Consider the following 12,877-nt stretch of genomic DNA (forward strand, 5'->3'; position numbering starts at 1 on the left):
TAACACAGAAATGTGTTTAAATGTGACTAGGTAAACAAAGGGATCTAGATGACGAGGTGTATGGGTGCCGTTATAGTATGTGGCCTACCTTTCGAGTGTGGCCTACGGAATTTTGTCTCTGATATAGTATGTGGCCTACATACTGTTATTACGAATATTGATCATGTAAGTACACATGGATTTCAGTATTTAACTATGTAGTTAATGTTAATGTTGTGTAAAGGGGGGTGGGGTGGGGGGGGGGCGCAGCCCCCCGGTAAGGACACGGCTTTTATTATTATTATTAAATGCTAAGCTACAACCCTAGTTGGAAAAGCAGGATGCTATAAGCCCAGGGGCCCCAACAGGGAAAATATCCCAGTGAGGAAAGGAAATAAGGAAATATGGAAAAATAGAACATTTTAGGAATAGTAACAATATTAAAATAAATATATCCCATTTAAACTATAAAAACTTTTAACAGAACAAGAGGAAGAGAAACTAGATAGAAAAGTGTGCCCAAGTGTACCCTCAAGCAAGGGAACTCTAACCCAAGGCAGTGTAAGACCATGGTACAGAGGCTATGGCACTACCCAAGAATAGAGAACAATGGTTTGATTTTGGAGTGTCCTTCTCCTAGAAGAGCGGCTTCCCATAGCTAAAGAATCTCTTCTACCCTTACCAGGAGGAAAGTAGCCACTGAACAATTATAGTGCATTAGTTAACCCCTTGGGTGAAGAAGAATTGTTTGGTAATCTCAGTGTTGCCAGGTGTATGAGGACAGAGGAGAATCTGTAAAGGATAGGCCAGACTATTCGGTGTATGTATAGGGAAAGGGAAAGAAACCGTAACCAGAGAGAAGGGTCCTATGTAGTACTGTCTGGCCAGTAACCCCATAACTCTCTAGCGGTAGTATCTCAACGGGCGGCTGGTGCCTAGCCCAACCTACTACCTTAAAGGTTAGGTGGGTTTTTTAAGTTAGCTTCTCCCGTCGTACTCGTAGGTAAGGACACGGCTTTTAGCATAGGTTAGGTGGGTTTTTTAAGTTAGCTTCTCTAAGGTAGGACACATTCAAACCGGCTTAGGTAGGACACATTCAAACCGGGTAGGCCACATACTATAACAGATCCAAAAAGGTAGGCCACATACTATAACGGCACCGAAATGTGTTTTAATGTGACTAGGTAAACAAAGGGATCTAGATGACGAGGTGTATGTGTGTGTGTGTTGGGGGAAATAGGTAAACAAGCCGCGAGTCTTTAGTGTAGTAGCTTCCGTAAATAGGACAACGTAATGACCGACCTTGCTGCTACATCTGCTAAATATCAGCTTCCCCCCCCCCCCCCCTCCACTAGCTAATAGCAAACCCCCCACCCCACCCCTCCCCAGAGGTAATGGCACACGTGTCTCAATACCAAATCACGGCTTAGTGTGGACCCCCGGTGTAGTTTTTATCTTTTCGGAATTTCCAAGTTTCTGTTTCATTCAGAATTACCTACTTTATATCTAGTTTTTTTTATTACTTTTACTGTTTAAAATACTGAAAAGGCTTTGAATCTACTAGAAATTTAGTTTACACGTTCCTCGTTGCTCCCCCCACAACACTCTTCTGTATAGGTCTATGCAGATGAAGTTTCCGAAATTACAGTTTCTGTTTCATTCAGAATTATCAATATCTATCTTTTTAAACATTTAATGTTATTAATAATACTGAAAATGCTTTGAATCTACTATAAATTGTTCGTATAGGTCTATGCAAATACAATTTCCTAGGGAGTATAGGCTACTTAGGCCTATTTCATGTTTAGGCCATTTTCAATATTGAAATTACTGGAAATTGACGGTTTAGGTCTATGCAATTGCAATTTCCTGGAACCATTGGATTTTTTATTTCAAGTCTAGGCCTACTTGCAATGTTTAACTAAGGTTGCTAGCAATTGTTGGCCTAGGTCTAGGCAAATGTAATATCCGGAAAGTACTAATTTTTTCAGTCTAGGCCTTTTTCGAAGTAAATATAAATATCACCAGGATGAAATATATCTTTTCAATATCAAATTACTTTAAAAATTTGGTGGTATCATGTTAATACATATATAGGTCTATGAAAATGAAAAATATCCTGGAAGTACATTTTTCAATGTAAATTAACTATCACCAGGATGAAATATATCATTTAGATATCAAAGTACTTTTAAAATTAATGGTAGGAATTTATTATTATTATTATTATTATTATTTGCTAAGCTACAACCCTAGCTGGAAAAGCAAAATGCTATAAGCCCAGGGGCCCCAACAGGGAAAATAGCCCAGTAAGGAAAGGAAAGAAGGAAAAATAAAATATTTTAAGAAGAGTAACATTAAAATAAATATTTCCTATATAAACTATGAAAACTTTAACAAAACTAGAGGAAGAGAAATTAAATAGAATAGTGTGCCTGATTGTACCCTCAAGCAAGAGAACTCTAACCCAAGACAGTGGAAGACCATGGTACAGAGGCTATGGCACTACCCAAGACTAGAGAACAATGTGGATGCTTTGACGAATCATGAAGCAAATGGTTTATAAGTTTTATTTTGTCGTAAAAAATCTGTTTTTTTTTCAAGATGATCAATTCTTTAAATGTAAAACTTATAATTCGTTTATAATATATTCATTAAAAATACTTAAATCATGGTTGGAGGACTCCAAAATTTATATATTTCCTTTTATTTTATTTTTATTTTACGACTTTTTTTTATATTTGGTGAAAATAAACCACCCTTACGCCATGTTTTTATTATTGCTTCGCTAAGAAAAAAAAACAAAACAATAATTCAAGAAAGTTACAAAATTGCAACGCTACTTTTTTTCTTTCCGGGGAAAAAAAAAAACATTAAAATCATAAATGCATCGAGAAAATAAATTACACGAATACATACCTCATAGAAGTGTAAATCCAACGCGTTAAGGTTTAGTAAATACGATGAAAAAAAACACAAACACTTGTTTATCGCAATTTAAGGAACCCGAGAGCGAACGCGAACACAACCTTCCGTGATCACTGTCAGAGGAACACTGACGAAAACAGCTGACTGAGAGACAACTAGACCCCCGGACGCAGAGTTGCCAGGTTGGCCTTTTTCGGGTCAAAAATCCTAAAATTTAACCTTTTTAGAATTGGTTGGCTTTAAGTAACACCACGAAAAAGCGGGCCTTAAATTCAGTATTTTTTGGCCTTTTTTAATACAATGGCTTGGCCTTTTAAAGCTCCTGTTGATTAGGAAGTTGGCCTTTTTCTCTTTTAGAAAACCTGGCAATACTGTTGCGTGTGTGGCCCACTAGAGACATCTGGCAGCCAAAATTGGAACCTTGCGAAAATCTAATATATTTTCTATACTACGATTTATATCAATTTATATTATTCCTATAAATTATCTATATTAATTATTACATACTTTAATAACCATCAAATCGAAAGAGGAGAGATTTTTAAACTGCAGCAGGTTCATACGTTAGGGAGAAGTAACAAACCTACATCGTATTTTAAATCATAAATCGAGCATTTAACAAGGCAATTATGCATAATTAATATAGTTTAAACTGCCAGTTAATGTATTGAGACAATTGCACGTCGTTAATTATGCAGATTGTTGGCAAGTGCACCGAAAGTTTCACTCTGTTATGCAACAAAGCGTTTTGAACTCCAGGATGTTCACTTGTCTTGAGGCGAACACTAAGATTTCACCAATTTGCCAAAAACTTCAGTATATCAAAATTATCGTATATTGTAATTACGAATAATGCCTTCCTAGTTAGTTATTTCATTAAATTATTGTTATTACATATTACTAGCCAAGAGCGGCGCAAATTAAACTTATTTTCAGTTTTGTAGCTTGGAAGTTAAATTAGCATAGCTAGACCTATGCTTATTATGATCTTCATAGTCCCGATCTAAATACAAAGTAAAATAAACTTTAATTGGAATTATTACTTCGAGTAAAATCCTAATATTGTTACGTAAGACATTTTTCTTCTTTACATAAAGTTCAAGAATCTACAATGGTAAAATACACGTTGAATTCTACACGTAATTCTCAGTGATTCGATCGTTGTGGATATAAAATATATGAGTAAACATGGACGCCATATTGCTTCAGCCTTTATATTCCGTGTTACCTCTCTTACTAGAGAGAGAGAGAGAGAGAGAGAGAGAGAGAGAGAGAGAGAGTAAAATATATGAGTAAACATGGACGCCATATTGCTTCAGCCTTTATATTCCGTGTTACCTCTCTTACTAGAGAGAGAGAGAGAGAGAGAGAGAGAGAGAGTAAAATATATGAGTAAACATGGACGCCATATTGCTTCAGCCTTTATATTCCGTGTTACCTCTCTTATTAGAGAGAGAGAGAGAGGGAGAGAGAGAGAGAGAGAGAGAGAGAGAGTAAAATATATGAGTAAACATGGACGCCATATTGCTTCAGCCTTTATATTCCGTGTTACCTCTCTTATTAGAGAGAGAGAGAGAGAGAGAGAGAGAGAGAGAGCATTCAGAACTCATCGAAGCGGGATTACAGATATGGGTTCTATAGCCAGGTGTTGGGGTCAGCGGGGCCAATCAGCACCTACATGACATCTGGTGTCCAAACCTTGAGTTACACAAGTAAACATTAGAAGAATTTGTAAAGCAATATGTACGAAATGGATCAGAAAAACGAGATAAAAGTAGAATAGTACTAATATATGATAAATTTCGGACATTCTTAGGCTATGTAAAATCATTCTATTAAAATCTAACGTTAGTTTAGTAGCAAAACTAGAGAGATTCATATTAGGATAACTGTTTTAAGGAACATTCTAAAACTTCATCAAAGGCAATTTTTGGTTTAAATTTGGAATAAAGTTATTCAACTTCGTGATTTCATTCTGTTGTTTACTTTCTATCTCGGCAATTATATGTTTATAATAACAGTAAGCAGCTCTTCTAGAAGAAGGAAACTCCTAAATCAAACCATTGTTCTTTAGACTTAGGTAGTGCCTTAGCCTCTGCACCGTGGTCTGGTAGAGTTCTCTTGCTCGAGGGTATACTCGGGCACGCTTTTTTATCTTATTTCTCTTCCTCTTGTTATTTAGACGTTTTTAAAGCTTATATATGAAAGATTAATATGAATGTTACGGTTCTTAAAATACTTCTTGTAAACTGTTCATTACTACTTTTGTAGTTTATTTCCTTTCCTCGCTGAGCTATTTTCCCTGTTGGAGCCCTCAGGCTTATAGCATCCTGCTTTTCCAACTAGGGTTGTAGCTTAGCAAGTATTATTATTATTATTATTATTATTATTGATAATATATGTATAGCTGAAGAAGATTAAATATTATTATTATTATTTGCTAAGCTACAACCCTAGTTGGATAAGCAGGATGCTATAAGGCCAGGGACCCCAACAGGGAGAATAGCCCAGTAAGGAAAGGAAACAAGGAAAAAATAAAGTATTTTAAGAACAGTAACATCATCTAAATAAATATTTCCTATATAAACTATAAACACTTTAAAACAAACATTACTAGGATAAAATAGTTACAATATGAGGTAAAACGTTTGAAGAGGTTGGAAAATAACAAGTTAGCAAGCTAGTCTATTCATTTTTTTTTTTCACAAACAAAACGGTCGAACAGTTTGTCGAACGTGGTTCGACCAGTGTTCGAAGTGATGTTCGACCGTGTGAACTGGGTATTTGGTTGTCGAATACGTTCGTCGAACGGTTCGAAGAAAGTCTGTTCTCGTCTGACTTGTGAGGGCGGGGCTACATTGTCCACAAACCTTATGCATTTAATAACCCCTCCGAACCGTTTGACAACCATGTTCGATAACCGGGTTCGACGAACATTCGAACATGATACCACCGCCTTAAAAATATCCCACTCCAATTCTTAGTGATTCTTAAATTCTCTCCCCCTTGAATTTCAAACTCAATAACAATAATTTATATACTGCTGTCAGGAACATTTTACCTTATTTCAACACCTTACAAAACTTGGCTTGCCATTCGCGATAAAATTTGTACTAATAGAATTGCTTTCACTCCTGAAACCTTTACCTTAATCCCTCTTTCACTTCTTCAACCTTTACCTTAATACCTCTTTCACTTCTGCAACCTTTACCTTATTCCCTCTTTCACTTATGCAACCTTTACCTTAATACCTCTTTCACTTCTGCAACCTTTGCCTTCATCCTTTTCACTCCTGCAACCTTTACCTAAATACCTCTTTCACTTCTGCAACCTTTACCTTATTCCCTCTTTCACTTATGCAACCTTTACCTTATTCCCTCTTTCACTTATGCAACCTTTACCTTATTCCCTCTTTCACTTCTGCAACCTTTACCTTATTCCCTCTTTCACTTCTGCAATCTTTACCTTAATCCCTCTTTCACTTCTGCAACCTTTACCTTAACCCCTCTTTCACTTCTTCAACCTTTACCTTATTCCCTCTTTCACTTCTTCAACCATTACCTTAGTCCCTCTTTCACTTCTGCAACCTTTACCTTAATACCTCTTTCACTCTGCAACCTTTGCCTTCATCCTTTTCACTCCTGCAACCTTTACCTTAATCCCTCTTTCACTTCTGCACCCTTTGCCTTAATACCTCTTTCACTCTGCAACCTTTGCCTTCATCATTTTCACTCCTGCAACCTTTACCTTAATCCCTCTTTCACTTCTGCAACCTTTGCCTTAATACCTCTTTCACTCTGCAACCTTTGCCTTCATCCTTTTCACTCCTGCAACCTTTACCGTAATCTCTTTCACTCCTGCAACCTTTACCATAATCTCTTTCACTCCTGCAACCTTTACCTTGATCCCTCTTTCACTCCTACAACCTTTACCATAATACCTAAATCACTCTTGTAAACTTTACCTTAAAACCCCTTTCACTCTTGCAACATTTACTTCAATCCCTCTTTCACTCCTGCAACATTTACTTCAATCACTCTTTCACTCCTGCAACCTTTACCTTAATCCCTTTCTCCTGTAAACTTTACCTTAATCCCCAGCAACCTTTACCTTAATCCCTCTTTCACTCCTGTAAACTTTACCTTAATCCCCCTTTCACTCATGCAACCTTTACCTTAATCCCTCTTTCACTCCTGCAACCCTTACCTTAATCCATTTCATTCCTGTAAACTTTACCTTAATCCACCTGCAACCTTTACCTTAATCCCTCTTTCCCTACTGTAAACTCTACCTTAATCCTCTTTTCACTCCTGCAACCTTTACCTTAATCCCTCGTTCACTCCTGCAACCCTTACCTTAATCCATTTCATTCCTGTAAACTTTACCTTAATCCACCTGCAACCTTTACCTTAATCCCACTTTCACCCATGCAGCCTTTACCTTAATCCCTCTTTCACTTCTGTAAACTTTTCCTTAATCCCCTTTTCACTCCTGCAACCTTTACCTTAATCGCCTTTCACTTCTGTTAACTTTTCCTTAATCCCCTTTTCACTCCTGCAACCTTTACCTTAATCGCCTTTCACTACTGTAAACTTTACCTTAAAACCCCTTTCATTCCTGCAACCTTTACCTTAATCCATCTTTCAATTTGTAAACTTTACCTTAAAACACCTTTCATTCCTGCAACCTTTACCTTAATCCCTCTTTCAATTTGTAAACTTTACCTTAAAACCCCTTTCATTCCTGCAACCTTTACCTTAATCCCTCTTTCAATTTGTAAACTTTACCTTAAAACCCCTTTCATTCCTGCAACCTTTACCTTAATCCCTCTTTCAATTTGTAAACTTTACCTTAAAACCCCTTTCATTCCTGCAACCTTTACCTTAATCCCTCTTTCACTCCTGCAACCTCTACCTTTTTGGGTTTATTAATGAAGTCTCTTCAAAAGTCACCAAAGATTAAATTACTGGGTTGTGGTTGCCGATGTTGTAGCGTTCCTGACCGGTGGACGCCACACTGGGGTTCGAGTCCCGCTCAAACTCGTGAATTCCTTTGGTTGCTGCAACCTCACCATCCTTGTGAAGTAAGGATTGGGGGTAACCTATAGGTCTATTTGCCTGGCCCTTGCTTGGGCGAAAAGGGGGCTCGGGTACTGATCACTGTATATGTGGTCAGTCTCTAAGGCAATGTCAGTCCCTCACCATTGCCATTCATGAGCAGTGTTTAAACCTGTAAAAGCAAGGTATTATCAATAGCACAACAAGAGTACTAACACCGTTATTACACCAATGGTATCTGTAGCCTCACTTATGACTTGCTCAGTACAATCCCGAAGCAAAGTCAAAAGCTTTTAGGCCATAGAATCTGTTGGAGATACAAGTATCAACCACTCTTTTAATATGATTGAAATTCCCAAGCACAAAAAGAGGCTTTATTACCATCTTCTCGCATCATAGCCATGGTGGTAGAAGACAATCGAAAATGGAATCATCCTACTATCGATTTCTATAGAAGGAGTTAGTACACATCAAAAGCCCTGTAATTTCAAAACCATGCCATATCTTCGTGAATAAACATTCAATTGGATCTAAGAAATTTGGTTAAGTCAAGTCGAACTAGACGAAAAATCATTCTCAGGGATAACACAACTTCATTAATGAAGAAATTGGATTTCGTATATTGAATACTTTCAGAACATACATAGTACAACATACATACATATACCAAAGGCACTTGCCCCAATTTTGGGGGGTAGCCGACAACAACAAGAAACAAAACAAAAAAGGGACCTCTACTCTCTACAATTAGAATAGGGCCAACGTTATCCCTGCGTGTCGTAAGAGGCGACTAAAAGGGACGGGACGAGGGGGCTGGGAACCCCATCTCCTGTATAAAAAATCCTGTGAGACAGCAACATAGTACAAGTATTTCCTATATACCGTACAACCGTAAAGGGACTGTAGATGATGTTTGAAGTTCAATGCATCTTAAATAATAACATCGTTTTGGAAGGTTCCTAAAACAAAGAGCAGTTAATAGAGAGTAGAAGGTTCAATGCAGACTTTTGAGACAATGTTAGCGAGTTGCATTAACGAGGAAAGAAATGGCCGTGAAGAGAAGCCATTATTCATTCTGGATTTATTGGTCATGAAAATATGGATGTTTCTGGAAGTATGTGATTATCTAATATGAGAGAGAGAGAGAGAGAGAGAGAGAGAGAGAGAGAGAGAGAGAGAGAGAGAGAGAGACAGAGAGAGAGAGACAGAGAGAGAGAGACAGAGAGAGAGAGAGAGAGAGAGAGACAGAGAGAGAGAGAGAGAGAGAGAGAGAGAGAGACAGAGAGAGACAGAGAGAGAGAGAGAGAGAAATTTGGACCTATTCTGATTAACTAAAGACTAAATCTAGAAACCTTACGATACTATAACTTAGTATTAATCATTTCAAGACTCGACTGATAGATAGACAATTATAGCAGGCCAGAATAAAATAAGTTTCACACCCGATAAATAATTATAATAGAAATTGACATCAAGGGAAAAAATAAAACATAGAAATATGTCCCATTTATTACACAAATTATTCTTTAGTTACATCAATTACTTACACTTGGCAGATTCACTCGCTGCGTACTTCACCGTTCGCGCGTGACCGAGATAATGAGGGAGAAAGGAAGCCACAAAAATGCTAAAAATATGTCAAGTTTATTTTATAAACTGTTTTGATAAATCTTGTTACAACAAAGATGAAATTCACATAAAAAAAATCTTGGACCAACAAGATTCTTACACTAACAACAGTAAGCATTAACATCACACTGAAATTGTGAACTGCACAAAAAAAAAAAAAAAAAATGATGATAATGGTTTTGAAAAATTAATTCATTTATTCAAAATTGTGCTTTTATTTTCAAATACATTATTTATTAATGAATAAATGAAAAAAAAAAAGTATAAAATGAGGTATTTAGAAAAAAAAATGACAAAAAATGTCATAGCCAAATAATCAAATTCAAAATATCATATTTCATTTTCAAAATATGTGGTTACTTTATACAAGAGAAATGTAAGGTTTCAAAATATCAACATTAGGATTTGCTTTATACTATATCAACACAAAACACCATTTTTTGTACTAAGTGATTTATGAGGGAAAATGAATTCCTTAAGAGAAAAATAATTTTCGGCTCTGGAGGGACTGGGGATATTCTGGCGTTGGAGCCGAGGAGGCCTTTCTGGAGGGTCATTTCACTGATCCGAATCCCTCCTTATATGAAGCTTAGCTCGCTCCCTCGAAGTCAGGTAAAAAAAAATAACCACAAGTGAATTATATAAACATAAACGCACGATATCGCAAAAGCTAATAAGGGCAATGACGTGCATATCTGGGAAACCACCGACAGAGTTGACTTCGACAGAGAACTTTCCCCTTCCGAGCCCCGGGGGTTATAATAGTTCATTTTTAGGACATATTTCAAAAAATGGTAAATTATTGCTTAGCCCTCTTGGGGGGAAAATGAAGCCATGGAAAGATGTACAGTAATACACTACTGAGCAATACTTACCTAACTGAAGCAAGAATTATTAACGGGTTGTACAGAAATGTCCTTAGGCTACAGTACATAATAAATGTTAACAGCATTAAACAGCTGAACGGTAAAACAAATATCAATGTGGATAAAATTCTCTTTGTTTTTAACACACAACACAGCTTAAAAAATAATAAAGTGAACAGCCACGAGGAATGTTACACATCTCGAAAAAGGAACTGCAACATCCCTCCATAGCTCAAATTACTTCTTGCTGGCTATTTGAATTTTGAAATATGCCACCACTATCCCTTCAGTATAATAAATGTTTTTATTTTCACACCACTGGCCCTTTTATCACACCACATAGAAATCATTTTCATCCACAGCTACAAAACAAAATACCAACGTCCTCTTATTAGCACAAGATTTCCGATGCTTGCTGAATAGTACAAGACATCTTCTAACAAAATCCACGTCAGATAAACTGGCATCTTTCATCGTAATTTACAAATACTTTTCTACGAGAACTGCTGTACACTACTTCATCATTCATGACGATCAATCTGTATCAATGTTCAAGAAAACTAAATAAAAAAAAAAAGATTTTCTGTAAACTACAGCAAATTCCTTCCGTCTATTAAATGCTGTACAGCATTCTGTAATGCCATAGAAAAATTTTCCAGCAACAATAACCAGTATTTCTCAATCATTAAAAATTCTGTGAACAAGATAACTTCATCACGGTCTATTCCACTCAACAACACTAGCACCTCTTGGGCATTAAGTTAACAAACTGACCACTTAACTGGCAAGCCCCTTTGACTTCTTGTCATCGTCAGTGAAGCAACACTCGTATTTGGAACGTTAAGTACGTGCCCTCGACACGCCTCCCTTGTCGTACAAATTCACTAGTGCTCTGAAGTTTACTTTGAAGCCTACTGCTACACAGTAAGGAACTACTTGAACGAAGCACAGCCTCAATTCGATACTTTTTGCCAAACTACCAAAAAACATGAAGGTGCTCCTCTTCCCGCATAGCGCCGAGACTTGGGGATCTGACGAGAGATGTCCTATAAGGCCTCCGAGAGAAGCCTCGACTAATGATAGATGTACTTGTCCCTTCTATACTGCTTTTATCCTGCAAAAACAGCGATACAAAAGTTTGATATTAGTTCATTATGCATGTTACATAAGATTTTTCATAACTCTGACCATCCTTTACATTCAGATCTCCCTGGACAATTCTATCCTGTTCGTAATACTAAGCAGGCAGTTAATTCTAATAGCCAGGCCTTTTCCATCATAAGACTCAATACTACGCAGTACTCTAGAAGTTTTATTCAAGCTGTTACCAAGTTGTGGAATGATCTTCCTAATCGGGTGGTTGAATCAGTAGAACTTCAAAAGTTCAAAGTTGGAGCAAATGCTTTTTTGTTGACCAGGCGGACATGAGTCTTTTTATGGTTTATACATGACATTTGTTTTTGACGTTGTTAATAGTTTATTAATAGTTTATATATGATATATCTGTTATGACGTTACTTTTTCCTTATTTCCTTTCCTCACTGGGCTATTTTTCCCTATTGGAGCCCCTGGGCTTATAGCATCTTGCTTTTCCAATTAGGGTTGTAGCTTGGATAGTAATAATAATAATAATAATCAGAATCAGTTATACTCCATACCAAGTTCTAAGACAGAAACTTGTTTATGAACATGCTGCATCTGAGGGTATCGGTCAACAAACATTGACGCAATACTAAACCACATGATGGAAGATATGTAAATTAGAAAACATTTGTAGCTCTAAAAAGGAATGAGAACAATTTTACAAGCAACAAATATCAAAATATGTATACATACCTCTATAACTTACTTGAGTCTTTTATAGTTTATTTATGACATATTTGTTTTTGATGTTGTTAATAGTTTATATATGACATGTCTGTTTTGACGTTGTTACTGTTTTTAGAATGATTTATTGTTAATTTGTTCTCTTCATTTATTTATTTCCTTATTTCCTTTCCTCACTGGGCTATTTTTCCCTGTTGGAGCCCCTGGGCTTATAGCATCTTGCTTTTCCAACTAGGGTTGTAGCTTGGATAGTAATAATAATAATAATAATAATTAGTATTTTTGTCTTTTTATTTGTGAGGTTATTTCATAAAACAACACTTCACGAAATGAATGACGGCCATATAATAAACATAATCGCTACATTTCTACAAAAATTCGAACAATTGCAAAGGTTCGTTAACCCTTCTTGTGTGACGTACACCAGAATAACACTATGATGATCTAGCTAAAATTTTGTTGCTATACAGTATAATGCATCGATGTAACCATAAACTGCTTGTATTACTGCAAGTAAAAAACTTCAAAAAATATTAGAACTAATGACACTATAATTAACCCTTTTACCCCCAAAGGACGTACTGGTACGTT

The 12,877-nt window shown here is 36.5% G+C and overlaps 1 protein-coding gene across 8 annotated transcripts in view; it reads right to left on the reverse strand.

Annotated features, from left to right (window-relative positions):
- Positions 1-9,457: 9,457 nt before the first annotated feature.
- The window catches only part of LOC137635824 (transcription elongation regulator 1-like), a 66,835-nt gene continuing 63,415 nt past the window's right edge, over positions 9,458-12,877 (reverse strand). For all 8 annotated transcript variants that reach the window (XM_068368253.1, XM_068368260.1, XM_068368259.1 and 5 more), the window contains one exon: positions 9,458-11,573. In XM_068368253.1, the coding sequence (XP_068224354.1) occupies positions 11,569-11,573 (5 nt within the window). In that variant the 3' untranslated portion in view covers positions 9,458-11,568. The remainder of the gene's footprint in view (positions 11,574-12,877) is intronic.

The sequence above is a fragment of the Palaemon carinicauda genome, unplaced genomic scaffold, assembly GCF_036898095.1.
Source record: "Palaemon carinicauda isolate YSFRI2023 unplaced genomic scaffold, ASM3689809v2 scaffold180, whole genome shotgun sequence".
In the NCBI taxonomy this organism is placed as follows: domain Eukaryota; kingdom Metazoa; phylum Arthropoda; class Malacostraca; order Decapoda; family Palaemonidae; genus Palaemon; species Palaemon carinicauda.